The sequence below is a fragment of the Haliaeetus albicilla genome, chromosome 16 (assembly GCF_947461875.1).
Source record: "Haliaeetus albicilla chromosome 16, bHalAlb1.1, whole genome shotgun sequence".
Classification (NCBI taxonomy): Eukaryota; Metazoa; Chordata; class Aves; order Accipitriformes; family Accipitridae; genus Haliaeetus; species Haliaeetus albicilla.
Window position 1 is genome coordinate 22,372,579 of NC_091498.1, and position 23,576 is coordinate 22,396,154.

Genomic DNA, 23,576 nt, shown 5'->3' on the forward strand with positions numbered 1-23,576 from the left:
TTCTGTAGTTTCTAAGCTATCTCTGTAAAACATTTACTTGTTTGGCTTTAATCGAACCCTTCACTAAATGTTTGCTTTGCACATGAAACAAAGCCATCCTTAAGACTGTAATGAAACCATTACTTAGTGTTCATTTAAAAAAAAAGCAAAAGCCAAAATTAAGTCAAACATTCAAACATCAATCAAGAATGAAAATAATAGCAGAGTTTCTAATGTGGGGGTCTCAGTGCAAATCTTAAATAGAATCTGCAATGTTGTCTGCAGGTTTTAACTGATTTTGGCTTCTGTGACTGTAAGTCTGAGGTCACAAGAGCCTTCTGATGTGTCTAACAAGAGACAGTTTTTATTATCTGCACACTGTTCTTTTTATTTGTGATTTCCATCTCGTGGTGTGTAGTTACTGGACTGTTCCTGCAGTTATCTAGGTATCTACTTGCATATTTGAAACTTGCTTTTTCCTTCCCCCTCCTTCATAGGAAAGTAAATCATTGAAAGGAGAAGAGTACCAGATAGAAATAGATAAATTATATAGTAGAAAAAAATAAAATAAAATAAAATAAAATAGAACCCTACAGTCCTTTATGCAACAGCCATCTTCAAGAATGGAAAAAGAGTGGAGTGGAAAAGCAATTGGAATTTATGTGAAATTCTCAGTGGGCTCATAGGCACAGATAAAGATTCAGTGCTAAATGCCTGGAAAGAACATTTCCTAATTTTTGCCCAAAGAGTAGTTGTTTGCAGAACTGATGACATTAAAATTGTGGGAGAAAGACACTAGAAAGATGAGAAGGGAGAAGATACAGGGATACAGATACTCTGATTTTGGCATGTTTTTTATAGAAAAGGTTTTCACTTAATAGCAAAATACTGTGCACACAGTTCCAAGTCCCTGGGAAAAAAATCTTAACGTTTTACTGTGAGACAGAAAAGACTGACACAGTTTCAGAAGTCTTAGTGAGCTTATAAAGCATGCCTGGGAAAGTCCCTCATGCAAATCATTCATAATCACATCCATCCAATTGTAAAAGCCAAACTCCCTGAAAATCAGACCAACTTGGTTGGAATAGGATGTAGAAATCAAATATTCTGTGCTCCACAGTGAGTATGAAGTCACTGACAAGATCTGACACTTTCTTCACTTTGCAGGATTAAACTCATATTTTCCAGCTGTGCATGAATGTGTGTATTTGTTTTTCCTTTGCTCCTTAATATTCCTGTGAAATCAGTCCACATATTAAGGAAAACCTTTATGCATTGCCAATGCCGTGTGCCTCAATAGCCATTTCCTGGGTTAAGTGGAGGTGTGGTGTGTCCCATACTAAGGCCATTCATATGGGTACTGCGGGTGTCTCGGGCTGCTTTTCAAAAGTGTTGTATCATCTGTTGCATTCACACCGAAACTGGTAGGGATCATTCAGGATCAACTCTCCCTGACCCACAACGCCTGGCGACAGATACCTCGCATCTAGATTCTTCCACTGTTATACAGTTTATGCTGTTTGCCCTGACTCGCTGCCAATAGTCCTTTAGAAGCTTCGTTACCTGAGTGAGAAGAGAGAGGAGGCCAGGCGTGCGATACTGCAAACCAAGGTGCCCTTCCCCTACTTGGAGTATGCTGAAAGCCTGAGAAAGCCAGAGGGGAAGTTTTTTTGCCAGCTCCTAACTGATGTAGTGGAGGGTGCAGGGCAACAAGAAGCCGCTTGTGGCTTCCTTAGTCTGCATCACCAGGTCCCACTGTGCAGCTCTGCTTTACGGTTTTGGTGAGAAATCCCTCTTAGCTCACAGCCGGCTAAAGTGAAGTTACACTGCCTCCGGATCAGTCCTGGTGATGAGTGGACTGCCACAAGCTGGTTTGTGTGTTACAGCAGAGGCAGAAGCCTCTCAGAAAACCTAGTTCACAAATAGAATGACAATGCGGGAGATAGAAAACACCCTTCTTATCTTTGAGATTTCACCCTCTGTTTCTGGTGCTGATTTGGTGTGCAGCCAACTCTTCGGTGTCACCAACACCCATGTATTCACTGCCCCCTCCTTTGGCTTGCTAGAATACCTGAAATAATTGGAAGGAAGGAATAGAAGATTCAAGGATGGCTTGAGGATTCTTCAAAATTTACCATGAACTTACTGTAATAAGGCCTCAAGCCGTTCTCAGATTTTCCGCTTCTGTTTTCTACCATCAGTTGTCCAACCCTGATATTACCTGGGAGGAGGGACCTATAATTCAAATTATTATTCTGTCTTCCAAGGGTATAAACAACTTTTCTCTGCATAGTATCTAGGGAGGAGTGTAATCGGGACATTCAGCTGTCTCCTCAAATTTCTTCTGTAGCTGTTCCATGGTGGTTTCTCTGAGGGAGGATCATCAGGATATTCGGAGACATTCAGAGTTTCTGCAGTCCCTGTACGTCATTCTTGTGAGTCGGGTTGGGACAAAATCTCTTCTATCAAGGACTTTGCTTTTGAGGAAGGGGAAATTTGAAATAAGATGTGTTCTTCCCTGAGTTATCATTTTTTTGTGGCTATGGAGTAAAGAAGGTTGCAGAATCTCCATCAGACACAGAGGCTATTTTTGGCTAGACTGAATCCTAAAAGATTAATTGTCCAATTGTGCCGTAAGTCAACTTTTTATTTTTTTCAGTAGCAAAATGGTTTTCTGACCCTTTTGTGCTGTGAAGTGTACCCCCTATTTGTACTTTTACTCCAGAGCAACAGCTCGACTCCCTGTCTGGACTTCACGACGACAAACCTGAGCGTGAGAGCCAACCCTCCCTGCACACGGCAGGCTGAGCGCAGGAAGCCGGAGTGATTCAGTCTGCAAGAACACCGGCTTCCCCTCCGCCTGTGTCTGCGGCGTGGGAAACGGGACACACGTAGGCAGGGACGTCGGGAGTGATCTGCACATCTTCCCCTGTGAACCTTCACGTATTTGAGAGCGTTAGAGCGTGAAAACCCGAACGAGTTTGGTCCTTACAGTATCCATAGCTGGCATAGATGTGTTGTAGCTGTACTTCTCCTGGAGAAAGAGACCTCGCCTGGCAACACGTGACATATAGTGCTCTCGTCATAGGCAAGGGCCAGAGTAGCCTTAGGTGTCTTAGCTGTGGAAAGTGGGCGAAGGTAGCCTGGGGAGGCCTTGGAAATGATGGACCTATAAAGACCTTTGCTCCTGTTCTATGAGTTTGTGAATTTACTAGTGGGAACAAAATGTATCTTAAGCCCAGGACTCTTAGCTGATGCAGTCGTTCCCACGGTGTGGTGCAATAAGTAACCCTTCGTCTGCATGGACATGGCTGGTAATCAGTAGCTTGCTAGGTACTTCTGGCTTCCCAAAACAGCTGCGTGTACTTGTGGAAACCTGAACTTTACATACTCCTTTTCTGTCAAATCTGGGAAGTGGCGTCTGTGATTCTGTACCTCATTGGCAAATTCAGTTCTTGTCCTTGAGGGGTGGCGAGTCCCCCATGACACTAGTTGGCTTCAATGGAACATGTGGCGCTTGGCACCTCCTGCACTTGCGGGTTGGTTGTTGTTTGCGACCAAGGGCGAGCACAAGGCTCTGCGCCGGGGGCCCTCCGAGGGCCCTGGGAAGGGCTCAGCAAGCCTCTGGTCCTACAGGACAGTCTGCAGAGTCAAAGACCAAATTTTCTCGTAAAGCAGTAGGAAATGCAGCAGATGAAGTCGCAGCATGACATTAATCTTTTCTATCTAAAGCACGGCTCGTAAGTCTCTGGTGCTCTTCAGTGCCGAGGTGTGGCCTCCAAGAGGGCTGAATGCAGACACCCTGCTCCAGTCATCTCAATGAGATGAGAGCTGTGTTTGCCACCTAGGAAGCAAGGTTCAGCTGCAGTCTAGGAGATACAAGTGTCCTTGCTCACTTGGGCCCACTTCTGAAGCTAGAGCTGCAAGGGCAAATCTGTATTGTAGGAGCCTATTCCCTAAAGCCTGGGCTTTCCGTGGGAGCTGTTCCCCCACCATACTGTTGTTATCTCCAGCTCAGCCCCCAGTGCTTTCCTACGTGATGGCTGTTGAGGGGGTCCTCGGATGGCAGTGTGCAGTTCATACCCAGCTGCACAGAGCCCGGTGCCTCTTGTATGGGTCTGCAGACTGTGCCGCCACAGCAAGGATGGGTGCAAAGTTTTAATGTGTGTAAAACAGATAAGGCCACAGTTTCCTGGTGAACAGCCTGTATAGTCCTTAGGTGGACAAACTTTATCAGTTACGGCTCCAAAATCCTTTTTTTGTGGAGATCTGTAACAGTCACCTGTGATTTTTATGACCACCCAGGTAGATTAATTATGAAGTTGCATAGGCAGCTAATTTATGGTGGACTTAGGAATGACACCTAAAAATGTGAGGAAGTGCAAAATGCCATCAGATGCTTGTGCTGGGCTTTAAGTCCTTTTGTGAATAGACATGGATTTAAATAGATGCTTACATGTAATTGTGAGTGTGACTTACTTGAACAAAGCTAAATTTCCCATTTGCTTCCTGCAAAATCTCCATATGGGTGGTCACTTGTAAAGCCCTAAATCTTCTGGGACCTGGTTATCTGTCTTGGAATTGGCCACGGTCACCACAGTGTGTAAGATTGACTAGGATATGCCTACAGCCTAGCCCATGGTACATGATTTAATGTGTAATTTTTTCTATCTGGTTAAGAATTGTTACCTGTGTTAAATTTCCTGATGAAAAGCAGAACAGCTCATAATGTTTACCCTCCATCTGCTGTCATTTATAATTAGACTGTAAACTCCTCAGAGCAAGAACTTGCTGTCCTTCTGTACACCTACAGTGCCAAACACACCGGGGTCTTGATATTAGTTGAGTTGCCATTAATAATAAATAGAGAGTAAAAGGAGAATGTGTAAACGCATTCAAACGTGTAGTGACGCTTTTAAGTATAATTGTTATCGCTGCAAATCTCTGCGTGGTTGGCAGCTGCGCTGCACTGGAAGTGCAGAGTCCCTGTAATTGAAATTTGCACATTTTACTGGTCTGTCAGAGCTTGCCTTTGACGGGTAGTGTCTAGAGTGTACCTATAAAGACAGACCCAGGGGCAGGGCTACTCGGAAGTATAGACAAGCCAGTCGGTTTGCCTTCAGCTCCCTTTCTGAGAGACTTAAGAATGCCCAAGCTCATTACATTAGGATATGGCTCAAGGTTAAGTAACTTTTCGGTAATTAATACGTAAACACGAGGCTACAATTTCATCCTGGGCTCTGCCTTTTTCAATCCCTGTGTAACACTGTGGAGAGGAAGCTCCCTGCTGGATGGGGCACAGGGCTGAACAAGCCCGCAGAGTTCAAGCATGCCCTATGCCTGCACCCAGGTGTCCTTCACATCTGTACCGCTGTGGAGAGGTCTTACAGGGGAAGGAGCCAAGAGCAGGCTCCCTCGCTTTTCTCCATTATTTTACCTATTAATTTCATTTTGTCGATCCTCCGTGTTTGCTTGTTCTCTGCTTTGTTTTGATATGGTTTTCATTATTTATTTGGATTGGTTTGTATTTTGGATCATATTTGTGCTACTAAGGTTTTCTGGTGCCAGTTTTAAGAGCAGCAATACTGATTTTGAGAGAGGGATATTTGGGGCTTGTGACTGTATTTATGTGACTCAAGCAATTACTGCTTGTGGTGGTTAGTGCTGTAAATACCAGAGGTGGATAAATTCCATAGAATCTGTGGGACAGTTATTGGTGTGCTGTAGTGACTGCTGATGGTGGAATCTAAACTGAGAATTTTTTAACTTGCTAAATTTGAACCTCTGGCCTTCAGGTTTGCGTTCCCCCTTACCCCCAGGTAAATTGTTCCCTTCAGTTCTGGGCATTGTATTCTTGCTGTGAGAGTTCTTTAATTTCACATTCCCAGAAAAATTGTGTTTTAGTTTGGATCAGCTGCAGGAAGAGGTAGAAAAGCATGCAGTGAGAGTAAGAATCATTTAGTAGGCGCAGCTGTGAAACAGAAATAAATCAAGGTGGCAGAAAGGTGAGCTGGAGAGGGAAAGAAAATTGAAGAGTTTGTTACTGTAAACCCACATGGTTAGTAAATCCAACTATTGAATTGCAGCTGCAGTGTCAGAAAATTTGAATTACATTCCGTTTTAAAGAGAAAAGTGTCTTAGTAAACCAGCGTGTAATACAACATCTTCCATGCATAGCAGAAATAAAACCACTTTTGAGATCTGACTACGAATGTATTCATTGTAAAAGTAACACTCCTGTTGATCTAAAATCTCATACACTTATCTGCTATCATATCTATCTGTGATGCAGTGACATTGAGCCAGGAAATGCTGTTAAAAAAATAATTCAAATGTGAAGAATAAATGTCCTTGGCTCTAAGTCATAATATTTCTCTGACAAGAGCCAAGCTTACTTCTATTGTAATGTTCGTCAGCATTTTTTTTTTAATACTTTCAAATAAAATTTAAAAAATTTAATTTGAGGAAACTGCTAGTCTGAGGAAGAAAGCCAAAATATTTTTTTTTCTCAGGGTCATTTCCTGGCTCATTCCCTTTCTGGGTCATTCTTTTTTGCCTGGGCCACTCTCTCCTTCTTCTTCATATTCATTTAATAATAATAATAATAACAACAACAAAAAATACTCAGATGAAATACATTTGCCCAGGATTTCCAAGGATTTAACTGGCAGTAAGTAGAAAAAGGCCTGCTTGGTTTTGAAGGCACTGTATCACAGCCTGACTGAGCTTCTCAGCAAAGAGGATCTGGCAAATGGTAAAGCATAGGAAGGTTTAAAGAATCATATAGCAGGTCGATGGCTAAGTAGGAGAAGAATCAAGGACACTCTAATCCTTTTCTTGAAGTGTTAGATTCACTAGAAACACCACTAGATAGTTCAAGATTGATAGTCAGATCTCCCAGAGACTTGCCATTTTGACATTTGCTTACTGTGCAAGTCCAGAAATTGTTCTAGCTTAAAGAGAGGTATACCCTTCAAGGACTGGAAAGCCTGCAACCTTGAATTTAAAAAGAAAAAAGTGCAGGGTTTTAATGGTGTTTTGTGGTGGTGAATGAAATTGTGAAATTTGAAGTCTCCTCTATCGACATGAAACCACTCAGCCTCTAATTTGAAACATATTGGAGAAGCCATGCTACAAGTGTTCAGTTTTCCCTACAACAAAAGCATCCATTGAGTTAAAGGAGCTTTTGTGTATAGACAACATTATGAAAAACAGAGGTGATTTTGAAGAGCAAATGTGATTTAACGTAATTTAAAAGTATAAATAATTGAGTCTATTTGCCTTTTTCTGAGCTTGACAAAATATTTTGGTTTAGGACTGTGTGCATGCATGAGCATTAAAACTGTTCTTCATAAACAGATGTTGATACTGTCTAACCTTCAGATACGAAAAAATGCTTGTGTTAGAGGCATTGTATTTATACCAGACAGTGCAACTATCAGCTGGTTTTAGCGAGGTAATTTTGACCACTCTGGGCAGAGACGCTTTTCTTTTGTCATTGAAGACATTATTGGCATTTTATTGCATACTCTCCTTCCCCTGGGGGATCTGTAGAATTTAACATATTTTCCTGCGACTACAAAACTATCTCCTGAAGACCCCAGTTAGGATGGTAAAACTATATCAAAAACATTGAGAAACCACCTTCCATCTCCTTCAGAGACCTTGCAGTGTAAATAACAGCATTGTCCTGGGAAGGTATTTCTGCCCACGTTGGTCAGAGAACCGAGCTGGACGCTGCAGCGCTTGCGCCATTTCAGGAGCAGCACGTGCAATGTGTGGCCTTTCGTGTCCCTCCCGCCAAACGGAGGACGGCTGACAGGCAGGGAGGAGGTGGAAGGTCCGGAGTGAAAAGCAGTAAGGGGCAGCGCACGTCCCTGTGTTGCCCTTCCGTTTCTTTAATAGACTCTGTGGGTTTCTCTCATTGCTTTGGACAGGCTCCTTTCCGCAAGGCTTTCTGTTCATGCTCGTTTCCCACCTCCCTCTTCCACATGTGGTAGGGACAGATGTTAGTCCCAGGCATGAGCGAGCAAACAGCAGTGAAAATCCCCAGCACAGGCCTCTGTGTGGGGTTGGATGAGTCCGACACTCCGTTTCCAAGAGACGGCTCCAGCTGCAGTGCAGCAGAAGGGTGACTCAGGTGGGGGAAAATGGCGGGGGTCTGCTAAGCTTAGGCATGGACCTGCTCCCGCACACCCAGCCAGCTCGGGGAGATCCCGGTGTTACGGTCTCTGCCTCGCCGGGAGGCATGCACACCTTCATCAGGGCGGCTCGTCGGGGGCGCTTGGGCCTACTGACGGAGCTGGAAATAAGAAGCAAGGTCTTGGACAGACGAGCCGTTCTTCAGGCAGAGCGAGAGGCGGGTGATGATTGCCTGTGAGGCTGTGAATGGTGAGTGGAGGGGAGGAAGGGGTGCTGTGGCAGAAATGACAGTGTGCTGTGAAATTGGTATTTCTGTTAAATTCAAGATTTTCAAGTCCAGCAGAATTATGACGATTAGTTTCTAGGCTGGTACTTTTTGTTTGGGTTGTTATATATGTTCTGTTTTCTGCTGCCTGGACCATGCAATCTCTTCTTAACTCCGCCAGCGTCCAGTGAATTCACAATTCTAATGGTTGCCAGCAAAGTTATTTTTGTGGAAAATTGATACTTCATGAAGCAGGATTAAACTGCAGTGAAGGAGTTGAAGTAGACTGGAAACATAAGTCAGAGCTTAAGACAGAAATTGCTTCCTCAACAGGTGATAACTACAAGAGAAGTGCAGAATAGCTACATAACTATTATATTGAGTTTTGAAAATGCTATAGCTAGTCATTGTAGGTTTTACTTATGTTTAGCAATTAAAGATTGCCACAGTTTGGGATTGTTTCAGTATCTCAGCAGGAGAGTGCTTTCTACTCCCTTGTAGAAGATGTAACTCCTGCTGCATAAAAGCATCCTTACTTCTCAGGAGAATCTTATTTGAGATGTCAGAAATAAATTTTCCATTATGGACAAAACGCAAACTATAGATCTGTCTTTATCTATATGAGAAGACAATCAGACTGAAAAAGTAAAGCTGATGCCAACGCATTCACCACCTGTGGAAGGACAGGTGTTGGAGGCAAGTGTGAGATGGAAGAAACAAGCTGGAGTGTAGAAGTGCTGTATTAGCAATGCTCATTTCCTTACATAGGAGGCTTCCTTTGTACTACATAAACAAGTCAGACTTAAAATTTAATTTGGCAGGTAATTTGCTCATAACACTACTGTTAGCAGTTGGAAAACAAAATAAGTTAAAATATTTTTATTTGACAGCTACTGCACTTGCAAACAAAATTGTTGCTTTGATTTTTCTCTATACACAAAAACACAAGGTGGGGTTTCCAGTGTTGGCTTGCGATGAAGACAAGCCACTAGACATGTTGTGACTAGTCGACATGGACCCTAAGTCCTATCTGATCTCACGTGCTGGTTTCTGAAGTCTCTTTCTGTTTAGAGTCAGTGAGAACAAGGCCAGAAACCTGGGATTAAATCCCAGCCTTGCTGAGGGCCGTGGTGCTGTGATTTCACCCCTTCCTTCTTTTTTTTTTTTTTGTCATGCGATTCTGTGTCCTATCACCAGAAAACCACAGCCTTTCCCAAAGTGAGCCTCCTAATATTATCACTCCTCTGTTTCCAGGCTCCTCCAGGGCTGATAGGCAGGGCCTTTTTCCAGCCAAAACAATTGCTAATGGAGATGTGAGGAGCTTCATTAAACTTGGAGTGATTATTCATATGTATAAAATGGCTCTGTGTTGGCAGAATCAAGAGCCCGGGGCGGTAGCTCAAGTAGCAACGCCAAAGCAGAATAAAACTATTTTCTCCTGGTTTTGCCTGGTACGTAATCAGCACATTCAGGTGAGCACGAGGCATTCACAATCTTCTGTAGCAGCTTAGAGCGATAGAGCTTATATATGGTGTTTGGCAGAGTTTCTTAACTTGTAAAATGAATTTTAGTGAAAATTTAGCTCTTTCAACAAATGTTTGAGAAAGTGTGTGTGTGTGTGTGTGTTTGCACTTACGCAAAGGAGTGTTTGTATAAAATCTGCAGAGCAGAGAACAAGTGGACTTGAGGGATAAAAGGTGCCAGCGCTGGATTCCAGGGGTGGCTTTGGCCAATTGGATGTTGCAGTTGTTAGTCCAAAACTTGCTTTTCTTCTGCTTCATAAAAGAAGGGTCCCTCTTCAGCTTGTAATAGCGAAAGGGTTAATCTTGTGGCCATTTCTTGTTTAAACAAATGCACCTGAGTAAATGAATGAACCTTTTACTTTACTGTGCCTTTTTTGTACCTTTTTAACAGAATACTTAAATCATTATATAAAATATTTTTTATATAGACGAAAGTTTTATGTTACATATGAACCAGTCAGACGTTGGACCACCCTTCAAATAGCATTGGTTTTCCCTTTCCTGACCAAACTTATATAAAGTTGTTCAAGCAGGTGGTTTTCTGTCCCTTTTCCCACCTCACTCAGAGCTGTTAGAGTGAACACTCATGTTTTTGCAGCCATTGTAGAAAAAAACCTTTCATCCTGAAAACAAGTTCTTAAAAAAAAAAAAAAAAGAGAGAGAAAAATCTAATATTGGAGCAGAAAACTAGTTAGTCATATGCCAGGAATAGAATAAGAGAGTTATGGATGTGAAGAATTGGATCTGGTTTTGCAAATGTCCGTGTGACGTGGGAACCCCAATAAAATTGGGGAGGCTTAAGGAATCAGGGAAACAAACAGTTTCAGGGCTACGTCTAGACAGAATGACTTGCTGCCAGGTCCATCATACGTATGAGCAATAGATCATATGTGGTCCCAGCAGGAAGCTAGTAACACACCAGAGATAAAGGATGGACCTAATTCTAATATTTATAATACTTGGTACGTGGTATTAATAGTTCCATTTTGGTTTTTGGGATACAAAATAACTGGTCATGCTCAGTGATGCTGTGGGAAGGTAGTTACAACAAACTACAAAGAAGAGATAGTCTGTTTGCACATATGAAAACCATTGAGTGTGTTTACATCATTCACATACTCCCAGGTAGATGGGACTGAAACAGTGGCAAAACCACCATTAGATGCACAGGATGGCTAGCTCCGAAGGTATTCAGAGTGTTTGTGTCTGTATCCCGGTCCGGATGGCCAAAGTTATGTGTATGGCGGGATAGGGAGAGATGAACACCACTGGAGCTGAAGGAGGGCCGGCGTCTGTTTTCTTTGGGCTTTCATACTACAATTCATAATTTGTGGAGTCACTGGGAAGGCACAGAGCCTCTGTGCAGACTGAACCCCTGCTTCAGCCTCCGCTGGGTGACTGAACTTAAGGCATTCAGGGAACAGACACATGTTGCATGTAAGTAAGAACTGCAGCTATTTTTGGTTCCTTTTTCCAGTCTTGTACGTAAAAAAAGCCCATTGTCCTGATAGCTACATATACTAGTTTTTATTTTCTGTTTACATGTGTTGGCAGCAGAATGAATTATAGTGAACTGCCAAACACAATGCTCCATAAACACACCCTAAGCAAAGCAGTGGCTGCAGACCTTACCCTGAGGGACTACACTATGGCCTCTACTTACGGGTCTCAGGGCTGGGGAGTGTTTCTTACAGAGCTGCAGTGCAGTAGTTTGGGGACTGGTATTTTCAGTGCCAAAGAATTGTCCTCTGGCCAGCCCAAGCCATTTCACTTGCCCTAGGAGCAGAGGCCCCCCAGGTATGGGCAGACCCGACTCGGTCACAGAGCATTCTCCTAAAAGCTGAATAATCGGCAAATGGGTGAAGTATTAATAATCCCCACTTCACAATATAGCAGCTCTTGCCATAGAAAAGTCACAGCTGGAATACAGCTGCGGTAAGCATGCCACGGTGTAACATACGTAATAGATGTTGCCGTTGCCATTCACAAGCCGTCCCTGTTGGGTGGCAGTAGGTGCATGATCAGCTCCCGCTGCAGAGCACAGCAGCTCGGTTGTTGCACAGTCGCCTCCTGCAGTTGCAGAAGAATGGCTTTTCCTTCTGAGAGCTGGTAAATATTTTATCCTTTCCTTTGCTTCATGTTGGTAATTAGCAAAAGCAAGTCAGACACGATGCTTGCTATTCTTCATTCCACTGAGTGCCAAGTCATATTTAGAATAATCTTTGTTGGTTACCACCACAATGCAGTGTTTGAGCTGGGTTAAATCCCAGGAACACCCTTATAATTGAAACCAGCTGGGCGTAAATGAGTGCTAGCACCTAGGATGAATGTGACTGCTTCAGTATCACATGAGGAAGGAATTGTTTCTGAAACAGCTGTGATCGTAATGAGATAGGGTTTCACAACGGGTATGTTAAGATTCACCTGCACGGTGATAACCTGGTAATCAGTGCAGACCATGGACCACGAGTAATGTGTAGCCCCTTACAAAGCACTTTGCACGCTGGATTGCTGGGCACTAGCTAGATGTGGATGGTTTGAAGCCGTAGCTGCTTGCGGAAGGCGTCTTGGTGAGCCACCACAAAGCCAACAGAGCCCGTGAGTGTGGTGCAGTCACAGTCGGAATCCAGTTGTTTCCCCACTGAGAAGATGAACCATTTTATTAATTGTATGAAATTAAAACTAATGGAAAAGAAAATTGGGTTGGAGTCAATGACTCAGCACCCTTACAACAATAATTATACATCAACAAAAGCAGCTTTTGGAAAAAAAAATTAGGCCCTCAGAGTGGTACGAAACACTCTTCAGTTGCATAAAGAGTGCAGACAGACGAAAGCTGTTTGCAAAGAGAAGAATTCCCATGTATTAACATCAGCCCACTCTTTGCTGAGTAATCTGTTTCTATAAGCAAAAAATGAGCAATTCAAGGAGAATGCATTGTTTCTTTTTAGAAATAGTTCATATAATCCTAAATTCACATTTAGGCCTATATGCTGCCTACTCTTGCAGATCTAAGTAATTCTTTGTTTGGTAAGTTTCCTCACAGTTTGTGAAAATACACATGTAAATCTTCTCAGATGAGCGGGGTACGGAGTTATAGTCGAAGGAAACCATCACTTTACTGATGTTAAGTTACATGGTTTGGTATTTTACACACTGGCATGGCACTGCCTGTCTTCCTGCTACTTTTATGCATACCCTGAGTGCGGTAGTTGAGGGCAGGAAAACAATGCCTGGATTCACTCACTGCATAATGCACTCGCTTCAGAAAAAAGAGCGTGCTGCTTTTCACAGGTGCTCTGTAGCTGTAGATGAACTGATCATGTTATTCCTCCACAGATCCCAAAGACAAATCTGAAGTAGGTAGCTTGCAGTTAGTAAACGGGTTGCTTCCCAAGTGAGAAATGGTAACTTCAATCCTAGGAGAACAGAACTAGTTTATATGAATTATAGGAAGTACATGGAAGCATCATTACATGCAACTATTTGATTGCCAAAAAAGCACAGCATCAGAATTTCTCCCTGAAGTGTTCATGCAGTCGGAGAAAAACTCTTTTTATTTCATTTCAATGGCAAAAGTGAATGGCTGAATTAGTCTGGCTGAGTTTTAAAGGAATACTTTATCCTAGAAATGGGCTGCTTCTCTCTCCTGGTGCTCTTTCTTCTTAGAGGGAATAATTACTGATAAGTAGACCTTGTAACAAAAATACGATATAAAGTAATTTTAAGCTAATGATTTTGCAGTTGGATGCTCTGTAAATGATTTAAATTTTTATTCTTTGTACTGTTTTATATTCTTTCCTCATAAAACTAAATTATCTATAAAATGGCTTGAATATATATAATGTTTTCCTGAAAGTAACGCCATTTGAGTGCCTCAAAGAATCAGAAGAATCCATACACACTTACACATCACAGCTACAAAATCCAGAATATTAATTCACTTTTAAATAAAAAGTAATTTTTTTTTAAGGCTTGAGCATATCACTTGACTTGTATAAACACTGCAAAGATACTTTTACTGGCAAAGTAGAAACATAAAATCCTAGCAAAATTCAAGCTTTCCACCAATTCCATATTTATTTTAATCCGTGCAGAAAGAGCTTGAGAAATCTGTATGTGATGGGGGGGGTTGGGCTGTTCAGCACATATCTGGAAGGAGAACAGGGTGGCTGGGGACGAGGTGGCCTCATCTCCCACAACTCCCACAGAGAGCACTGGTGGGAGAAGGAGCCCTCTTCTCCCCAGCCTGGGGGTTTGCGTTCCCTCCCCATCCTGCCTATCTCGATGAGCTACTTCACAGGTGGCTTTTGTCAGCGATGTTCCTGCAGCAGACTGCCCAGCAGCTGTGCAAGGAATCCACGCAGAGCGAAGGAGCATGTAGCTCCGCAGGCTTCGGTGGTGGGATGCCGGGTTTCCCCTGGATTTCTGCCCTGCAGCTGACAAAGCTATCTGGTCACAGGACATCTGTGAAGTCTCTTGGGCATCCGGGTTGCCCCATGCCTGGTCAGGGATGTGCTCCCACGGCAGATTTCCCTCTGCTGGGGCATTTTACATTCTGTCTTGGCTGCTGAGTCTCATGGCATCATCTAGTTCGTTCCTTTACCTCAGTCAGGGCTACGCGTAGCTGCATCGTTCCTCAGAAATGTTTGTGTCACCTGTTCTTAACAACCTCTGTGCCCCCAGCAGTTCCCCAGCACCCCAGGCTGATCGCTTCTGATGTGTGACTGTTGGTAGGGTCGGAACTGTCTTCCAAATGCCCAACCTACCCGTTTCTTGCTGCAACTTAAGGTCTTTGCTTCTTGTCTTATCCTTGGTAGAAACGGCCAAGAGCTGCTTCTCTGCTTTGCTGTTACCTTTTCCTTATTTGAAAGTGGTTATCTTCTCACATCAGTCTTCTCTAAATTTAAACAAACCTAATTCCTTTCCTGGTAGGTCATGTTTTCTAGATCTGATAACTTTCTTCCTCTGGATTCTCTCCAGAGCCTTAGTGCTCCAGCTGTGGATTTATACTGCTGAACAAAGCAGAAGGAAAATCCCATGGGCCTGTAAGTTTTCAAGCCTTGAGAGAAAATTTGCTGTCTGCAAATTTAGAATTAGCTGTTTTTTACTCATCTGCTCATTATTGTCTTGATGTTTATAAAAAGCTTATTGGATTCCCTGGTCCCATTGTTTTTATATAACTGAAGCTAAGATGAAGTTACTCATGAACTAAAAATAAAGTATATTCTTAAAAGTGTAATTTACCACTTCAACACTCAAAATATTTACCTTTAGAATTAAGATTTTTCTGAAAGATCTGTTTTAGAAGTATTGGGCTGGTTGTAAGAATTATTTGGTAGCCTTCTGCAGCCATTCATAGCCAGAAGATCAGTGTGGATAGCGGCACTGGTGCTTTCTCACCTGCAAATTCTTGCAGGTGCCATTGCAGATTATATAAAAAATATCTGCACTTGATCCCCTTCAAGCAGACACAATTTAGAAGACTGGGGAGTCGTAATCATTTTTTCTCAGACATCTCTCAGAATCCAGACATGTTTTTAGTCTTTCTCATGTTCCTGCACCAAAACCTGCAGAGTATTAATCCTCTTCCAGTGGTTATGTGATACCTCAGTAAAGGCACCATTCAGCACCTGTACACTGAAATTCAAGAAAGTAAATTAATTGGACAAACAGAGAAAATGGTTTAACTTTTGTAAGATGTTGTAAAATAAGATTCGGCTCTGATGACTTTTGAAAGACAATGTTTCCGTATTAGTTCATTGTGCAAGTACTGAAGGATATGAAACATATCAAGGCCTTAAATCTGCACTTGTCCTACACTCCTGTGAAGAGCTATTGATCTCAGTTGTTGGTCTGTGAGCAGCAATTTTCGGGGCAAGTCCAGGTTTGCATTGCTCGTAAAGTGAAGGCATAAGAGAGTGTTTTATGCAAGCAAAGAAATCATTCCCTTGATAAGACGTTGCAGACTATCATTTGGTTTTAGTTAAATTCATTGGTTTGATCAGCTCTGACAATAGCTATCCTTGTTTCTCTGAGTTTTTAAAATAACTTTTCAAGTTACTCTACTGAGTGAACATAATGAAAATAAGTCATAACTTGTACCTCACGAAGCTGTATTGACTGGATTGGCTATAAAATGTATGTATAAAATCCAGTATTGTCCCTAATAGTTTCTCCATTGCTAAATGTAACATTGAGTTGTTTGAGGGGGGAACATAACCTCCATCATGCATAGCAAAAGTGTCAAATAACTATGTGAGAAAACCAGATATACTTAGAATTTACTTAACTGGAGAGAATAGAAAGCGGCTGCAAGGAAGATGCATTCAAGTTTGCAACTAAGAGAGCTTTACGCACAGGGGAATCTGTCTTGAAATATGCAAGAGAGAGAGACTGGTGTTAAAAGGGAAACTCTGAAGAGAGACCTCCTAAACTGCAGCAGTGTGCTTTAAGCAATCTTAGAAAGTACCAAAAGGTTAGCCAAAATCTGCTTTTGGTTTTGGTTTTGGGGTTGGGCTTTTTTTGTTGTTGGTTTTGTGAGTAGTGTTGAGGTGTTTTAATTTTGTTAACAGAAAGTACAAGCACGAAATTGGTTCTCTAAAAGTTAACATGATAAAAAGCAAATACAGAACTCTTCAACTTGATCTGTCATGTGTGCAAGCTCTGCTTTTGGGGAGGGTGGGGGGTGGGGTTAATTGCCTCTAGGAGATTAACTCTTCCTGCACTGAAAGTTGGTATTGTAAGATTTGGAGTTTGCTGATAGAAGGAAGGCTTGCTTTTTTTTACTTTTGATTTTTTTACAAATTTAAATTGGACTGTAAATCTGCATTTTTCACATGAGATTTATAGCACATTAGAAATGTGCAACAAAGCTCATCTATTGACAGCTTGTATTATTTTTGATAATCACGTTGAACTCCAGCATAACAGGTCTGAAATTTTTCATCACAGTTGGGTCCTTAGAATTCAAGCTACGACGGAGGTGGAATTGCCTTTTGATACGTAGAGCTGAGCTGGAAGTGATTAACTGAGTAGCTCGTTATTTTCCTGAAATAAGAGGGAGCCATTTAGTGGTTCTAATACAAGGTTTTTTGCTCCTTAGTCCTCTAGCTTGATCTGCAGTGTCAGCATTCACCAAAATGGAAATCACTAAAAGCAACCTTTAGTATGAGTGGGTTTTTTTTTTTTCCAGCAGGTTGCTCCCCGCCCCTATTGTACAGATGTTCTGGAAGAAACACTTGGTTGTCTTACATTTTACAGGCTGGAATAGTAGCTACTAATGCCTCAAGATGATATCCAAGTAGGTAAAAAGGAATGTGAAGGGAGATAGCACATTAGTGAAAATTCACCAGTAAACACAATGCAAGATCTAACATGAATATCAAGTACCATTAATGACTTTAGAGCCTCGCTGTTTTCCTTGTGTGCATTTTAATTATTATTTCAGCGTAATGTAATAACAAGGGCTGGTTTATAAGATGATAATAAGACTTGAGGCTATGACTGTGGCAGATTTTGTAAGCAGAGGGTGGTTGGGCTGAGCGAAAGATGCCCATGGCTGTGCTGTGCGTTGCGTGCTGTCATGCCAGGGATCGGGGAGGGGAAGGATTTCCTCCCTGAGTCACCTTTGAAGAACTGACCCAGTAAACAGCCCCACTCGGTGCTGTCTTCTAGTGAAATGCTAAACCGTGGTCTCGATCACGTGAGGCCAATAAAATCTCCAGTAGCCATTTTTCCCTGCACTGTGGCAGTAAAACTGCAGCCCCCCTAATTATCCCAGTCAACATTCAATTACCTCTCGTTTACCTAAAATTCCCCCTGTATTTGAAGGCTTAAGTGGACATGGTTGGTTTTGTTAGTTCTTTCCCAGTATTGCTGTGTTTACGTTTTGGCTAAATCTTGCTACAAGGTTCAAATCTTGCAAGGGTTGAAATCAATGCTTCAGCCTTCTGAGAATTATGAAGGATGGCGTTTCACTCTTTTAGAAAGGTTGCCATCTCCCTTTTTGTGATGAGACTTTAAAAATTTTGTACATTTTGGATTTCCCAGGCAATGTGTGCTGTATTTAGCCAGACTTCCCACCCACTTATCATTTGTGTGTGTTTCCCTGTGAATCCATCTGCTCCCTCGTTATCAGTTATTAAAAGGAATTTGAGACACTGATTAGCCTTGAGATTACCGGTGGGTAGCCACTAACATTTTCATAAGCTGTGCTGCAATGTTCAAACTAATATGAAGTTAAGAAATGCCTCTTTGTAAAGACAGACATGCAAGTAAGGAAAATAAAGTTCTCGGGAGTCCATTTTGCATGTACTGATCCCTCCGAGCTCCTGTTAGAGCCTGGAGAAGTGGAAATACCCCATACTTGGGATGTCAAACTGGTAACGTTGGTTAGCGAGACTGAGACTACTCCCCGTTTCCCCAGTTTCAGCTCTGTTTTTTTGCAAGGCGCCATAGCCTCCAAGGGACTGGACTATCAGGTTTTGGTTATCTCTAGTGATTGGTTAGTTTGGGTGAGTGCTGCTGTAAATATTTCTTCTTTCGGGGAGTTCTCCAGTCCAAAGGTGTTTCGTCAGAGCTGTCACAGCCTCCGAGGTACAGCCTCCCCTTCTTTCTCCGTGGGTGAATGCTGTGCTGCCACTTTTCACCTGTTATTTTACAATGTACTGAGCCCCCACTGAGAGGAGAGATGTATCAGCGGGAGGATGGAGGTGTGCAGAAGGGGAAGCCCCTCTCTTCTGCATATGGAAAGGGCCTGCTTTCATCTCCCCCAGAAGAATAAAAATGGTATAGTTGAGGGGTTTTTGAGTGTTTAGCCAACTAACTGGATTTTTAAGTGCGTGTGCAGCTCATGCTTGCATGTTCGAACACTCCCATCTACTTAGATCAGTTAGAGTCACCAAACTTCTTCGTTTTTCAAAATAAAACTGCATTATGCCTAGACATGTTGAGCCAAATCTGTTCCTGGTGTTATTTCACTGACTTCCCGAAGAATTACACCAGAGGTGAATTTGGTCTGGTAGAGCAGCTTTTTTGCCTGGAGCAAGTCTTTATAGCAGAGTTGTATTTCTCTCAAAAATATAAAAGGAACACTGACAGATCTGCAGCTCTGGTGGTGTGAGCAGGTGCAGCTATATTAAATTATTTCTTATTAAATTGATTCAGCAACTTGAAGCTTGTAATTTTTGTTCTGCTATGGTTCTCTGACAGAGACCTTTTAAAACAGGCAAAGTATATATCTTTTCTTGTAATTCCTTTCTCTAGTGTTATCATTTTAAAGATTTCTGTTTGTATGCAGCTCAGGTTCTGATTGTATTATTTATTTGGGTAAGATCTGAAAATTACAGCCTTTTCCAGTTAATCACGTTGAGCTGTGTCATCACGAGTGTAATTCCATTTACTCCACTGACATTTGGATGAATGCGAACAATAGTTTTTGCTTTTGTTTTTAGGTTCAGGTGGTTTTAGGCTCTGGTGGTCGCTGTGGCGTAAATTGGTGTGCCTCCCTTCCAGCCAGTGGAAGTATGCTGATTTACCCCCGCCTGAGGATCTGGCTCATTATTTTAAGGGTGCCAATCTTCAGCCAGATGCAATGTGTCGTGTGCTGCAGAGTTTCCCCGAACTTTGACTATCTGTGAAAAATAACCTGATGCTCTGTGCCTTTATGTAATTGCACACAGAAAATGTGGTAAAGAGTTCCCCTTCTGACAACCTTATCGCTCCACCTCTGCTGATGTGAGGTAGAACGGCTATTAATTTTTTACTTTTCCTGGGTGCTTCCCATTCTAGTGTTATTGCCATTACTGCTCAGCTGCTGTTAACTTAGTATCAGAAGTAGAGAGAAACGCTTGTCTGAAGTTCCATGTCTTTAATGCCTTTTGGGGTTGTTTGTTTGTTTGTTTTGTAGGTTTATTTCCTTTAAGACTCCAGGCTTAGGCTTGGAGACCCCAGCCATCACCATTGAGCCCAGCAGCTGGAGCGGCAGCGAGAGTCCTGCCGAAGATATTGAAAGAATGAGTGATTCTGCAGATAAACCTATTGACAATGATGCAGAAGGTGTCTGGAGCCCTGACATTGAACAGAGCTTTCAGGAGGCTCTAGCTATCTATCCACCGTGTGGGAGGAGGAAAATCATCTTATCAGATGAAGGCAAAATGTATGGTAAGTGGTACACATTTAGCCTTTGGAAATAATTGTCCTAATGAGAACTGTAAAGCCCAGCTTGTTTTTACTCAAAATCCCTGGCTCTGATTTCGGTACTTTTGGAGTAAATCTTGAAGAAATGTGTGAAGCTGAGAGCGCTCAGCTGGGCTGCTGCGTTGCTCAGGACTGTCGGAACCCGCCCCTTCACCACTGGCACTAGGAAGCAATATTGGTGCAGCACTGTGTCTTTAATGAATGCTATGCTGTGGCGGAATGGGAACGTTTAAAAGAACCTTTTAAACGTGTCACTCCTTGAGCATAAAAAAAAGTAAGCGTTTTTCTTTATTTTTCAATAAATGGTGAAGAAAGGGCAATGGGAAATACAGTCTGCACGATCGGGCGGCAGAACGTCAATATTCTATTGCAAAGCGGGGAAGTTCTTTTTGCGTTCAGAAGCCCCTCGATGGGAGAGGCGAGTTCGGGGTGCTTTTGTGCCTTTCTTTTCTTTTCTTCTCCCCCCCCGTTCCCCTCCCCTCCGTACAAACGCCGATAAATCAGATGATGTGCTGACAGCCTTCCGCAGATCCACGCTCCGCCGAGGGATGCTGGCGTCCGCACGCCCTGTCCGGGGCTCTGCAGCTTTCGGCCCGCCCGCCCGAGCTCTCTCTCTCTCTCCTCTCTCTCTGCCGCCGCCGCTTTTTCTTCTTCTCTTTCGCAGACTCCCGGTCGCGGCCGGTGGCTGCGCCCGGCGGGGGGAGCGCGCTGCCCGGCGACCTTGCCCCTACCTGGCCGGGCCGGCCCGGGGGCCAGGGGAGGAGGAGGAGGGGGGCGGCCGGGCCGGGGGGCGCAGCCCCGAGCAGATGGTGCCGCAGCTGCCACCAGCTGTGCCCCCCCCCTCCCCGCCCGGGGTCAGGGAAGGAGGGACCCCGCTGCCGCTGCCGGCGGGGCGGGCAGGAGCCGCCCCCCCGCCCCGGCCTCCCTTCGCAGCTGCCTCGGGCGGCCGCCCGAAACGGCGCGTCTGGAAAAAAGAGAGTCGCGGTGAAGCGTCTCAGCTGCCCTTGGCAGAAAGTTGCGGGCCCCGGCTCCCTGCTTGGGGGTTTGCTTTTTTCTCTCTCTTCCCCCCGCCCCTTCTCTCCCTGCGCGGGGGAATATCATTTCTCCCGTCCTCTCCTTCGCGCCTCTTTTGACTGCGTTTCGGTGGCGGTATTTTTCCTTCGGAAAGGGGAGGCGGTTTGCTTAGTTAGAAGGTTGCGCTCTCTCTAGGAGGACCTACGCACGTGTATACAAACAAGCTTGTTGTGTAGTTACGCTCAAAAGCTCTACGTAGGCTTGAACAGCCTCATCGGCCAGAACCAGGGGGGCTGCGTTTGTTTAAATCAGGATCCCTACAACCGCAGCAACCACCCCTGAAATCTGAGTTTTTCGTGTTTTGAAGCATTCTTTGTGCCGCCGTGTAAATGAAAGAAATTAACATACTTATCCACTCGTCTTAACAATCACTGATTTAATTTAATGGTTCTCTAATCCTGAATGTTACCATTTGTTAAATTGTATACATATAAAACTATTTATGCGTATCTAATTGCTCATTAATACTGCTAACTAGTAATACTGTAAGCATATATGCACATCTCATCTATTTATGCTCATCCCAAATCAAATATTTTTTATTTTCAGTCAAAAAAGGAGGTATGTGCGTTTGATGCTGAAAACTTGACTTAAAGCGTTGCCCAGATTGAGAAGAAAAAAATGTGTTAGGAAGTGCAGGGTACTGTATGAGCAGAATTTACATCCTGTCTTTGCAGTGGATGAACTCATGTTTTCATTCTTCAAGCTGAGTAACTGCTTTGTAGTGTTTGAGGATTTATTGAAACCATGCTAGGTTTCTGAGGACTTTCTAATAGAGTCTTATGGCCCTGAGAGCGTAATTGTTCTCCAAGGATTTTGAAATCAAAACAGTGTAAGTGTTTTAGATTCTGTGTGGCATAATGAAAATAATTTAATGCCTTTTAGTGGCATACCAAGTTTATTTCACTTACAAGAGAGACATTGCAATATCTCTAAGCTTCCATAGTGTTGGGGGATATTGTAATGTGTCAGTAATTCATGAACCATGTAAGACAAAAGGTCAAGAGAGCACCATTTCATTTTCTAACTGAAATTACCTTTAGATATAGGCACTAGAACAAATATGATCTTTACGGAGGCAAATATAATGATCATCTGTGTGGATTAAGTTAAGCAATTGTAGTTTTTTATCTTTGCAGAAAGACTTTGAGAAGAGCAGAGATTTTGCTTGAAGAAAGATTTTAGGTCTCTGCCTTTGATTTAATGAGAGCTTTGCGACATTCGTGTAAGCAGAAGCCGGTTTCTTCACTGTTCTTTGTGGTGGTCTAAAATCGTCCTTAAAAGTGGCGTTTCTAAGAGCGCCCTGTACAGGTTCCGGGTCGGTCGGCTGGGGGGGACCTGGAGGATTGCTCGAGCAGGACTGGGGGGCTTGAAATCCGGGGGTTGGGGGGCGGTGGGGTGGCGCGGGCTGGGTGGCCGAGGGGTGCCTGCCCGCGGTGCCATCTGGGCAGCGGCAGCAGCAGCGTGGCTCGCCCTGGCAGAGCCGCCCCAGTGGTACCGAGGGACATCTGTGACCTCTCCGGGCAGCCTGAATCGCTTCAGCTGTTCCTCTACAGCTGTGAGCTTGGATGGAGGAGGGAAGGGAAGGGGAAGGCGTTCTCCTCTCCCCTTGCCTTCCCAAAAAAGTAACTTGCGGCACCAGAGGATGAGGAGAACAAAAGACTTTTGATCCTACCCCCGCAGAAGAGGGTTGCAGGGCCCAGTGGCTGGGGAGGGGGAAGGGGATATCTTGACTTTTTTTTTTTTGGCCCTGGGGCATCCTCCGGCTGTAAGGACAAAGTTGAGACCTGTGCGAGACCAGGAGCAGTTCAGGCTGCTGCTGACCCTGCCACCAGCACAGGGTTATGGCTCCTTGAAGAAACCCTCACAAAACAAAATAAAAACTTACGGAGACTTGTTTTAAAATTTATAGGAAATGAGACTGGGTAAGAAGCAAAGACGCTTGTTTTGGTTCAGAGGGGTAAATTCCAGGAACCGTAGTTTGGAAATTCTTGAGAGAAAGGGAGTGTGCTGTAAGGCCAAGGGACCAGTGATAAGGTTTCTGCAGAAAAGCACTATCCGTCACTCCTTTTCCCCCTTCCTGTGTGTGTGCGCTTGTGTGGTTGTGATGGTCTTACAGTTCTGGTTTTGCTCCTACTACGGTATTGACTAGTAGTAAATAAAATAGAAAAAAGGTGAGGAGGGAATAAATATGAAAGCTTGAAGAAGGATAGAGGAACACATCTATAAATTGATGCTCACACTCTTTGTGGAAGCAGTTGAGCGTAGCCCATGGAGGAAAGACTCGACTCAGAGCCATTTTCATTTGTCTTGCAAGGTATTGGTAAGAATTTTTTTCATCTGTACCGTTTCAAAAGAAGTATTGATAAAACACAAATATCACCCACTAGTAC

At 43.4% G+C, this 23,576-nt stretch overlaps 1 protein-coding gene across 8 annotated transcripts in view; it reads left to right on the forward strand.

Annotated features, from left to right (window-relative positions):
* Window positions 1-23,576, forward strand: part of TEAD1 (TEA domain transcription factor 1) — a 164,443-nt gene that overhangs the window by 35,198 nt on the left and 105,669 nt on the right. For 5 of the 8 annotated variants that reach the window (XM_069803906.1, XM_069803909.1, XM_069803910.1 and 2 more), the window contains exon 2: window positions 19,820-20,073. The exons of 2 other annotated variants lie outside the window; for them this stretch is intronic. In XM_069803906.1, coding sequence (XP_069660007.1) covers window positions 19,926-20,073 — 148 coding nt within the window. In that variant the 5' untranslated portion in view covers window positions 19,820-19,925. Of the gene's footprint in view, window positions 1-18,587; window positions 18,700-19,819; window positions 20,074-23,576 lie in introns of those variants that run through there. One more of the 8 variants, XM_069803907.1, reaches the window with a different exon arrangement.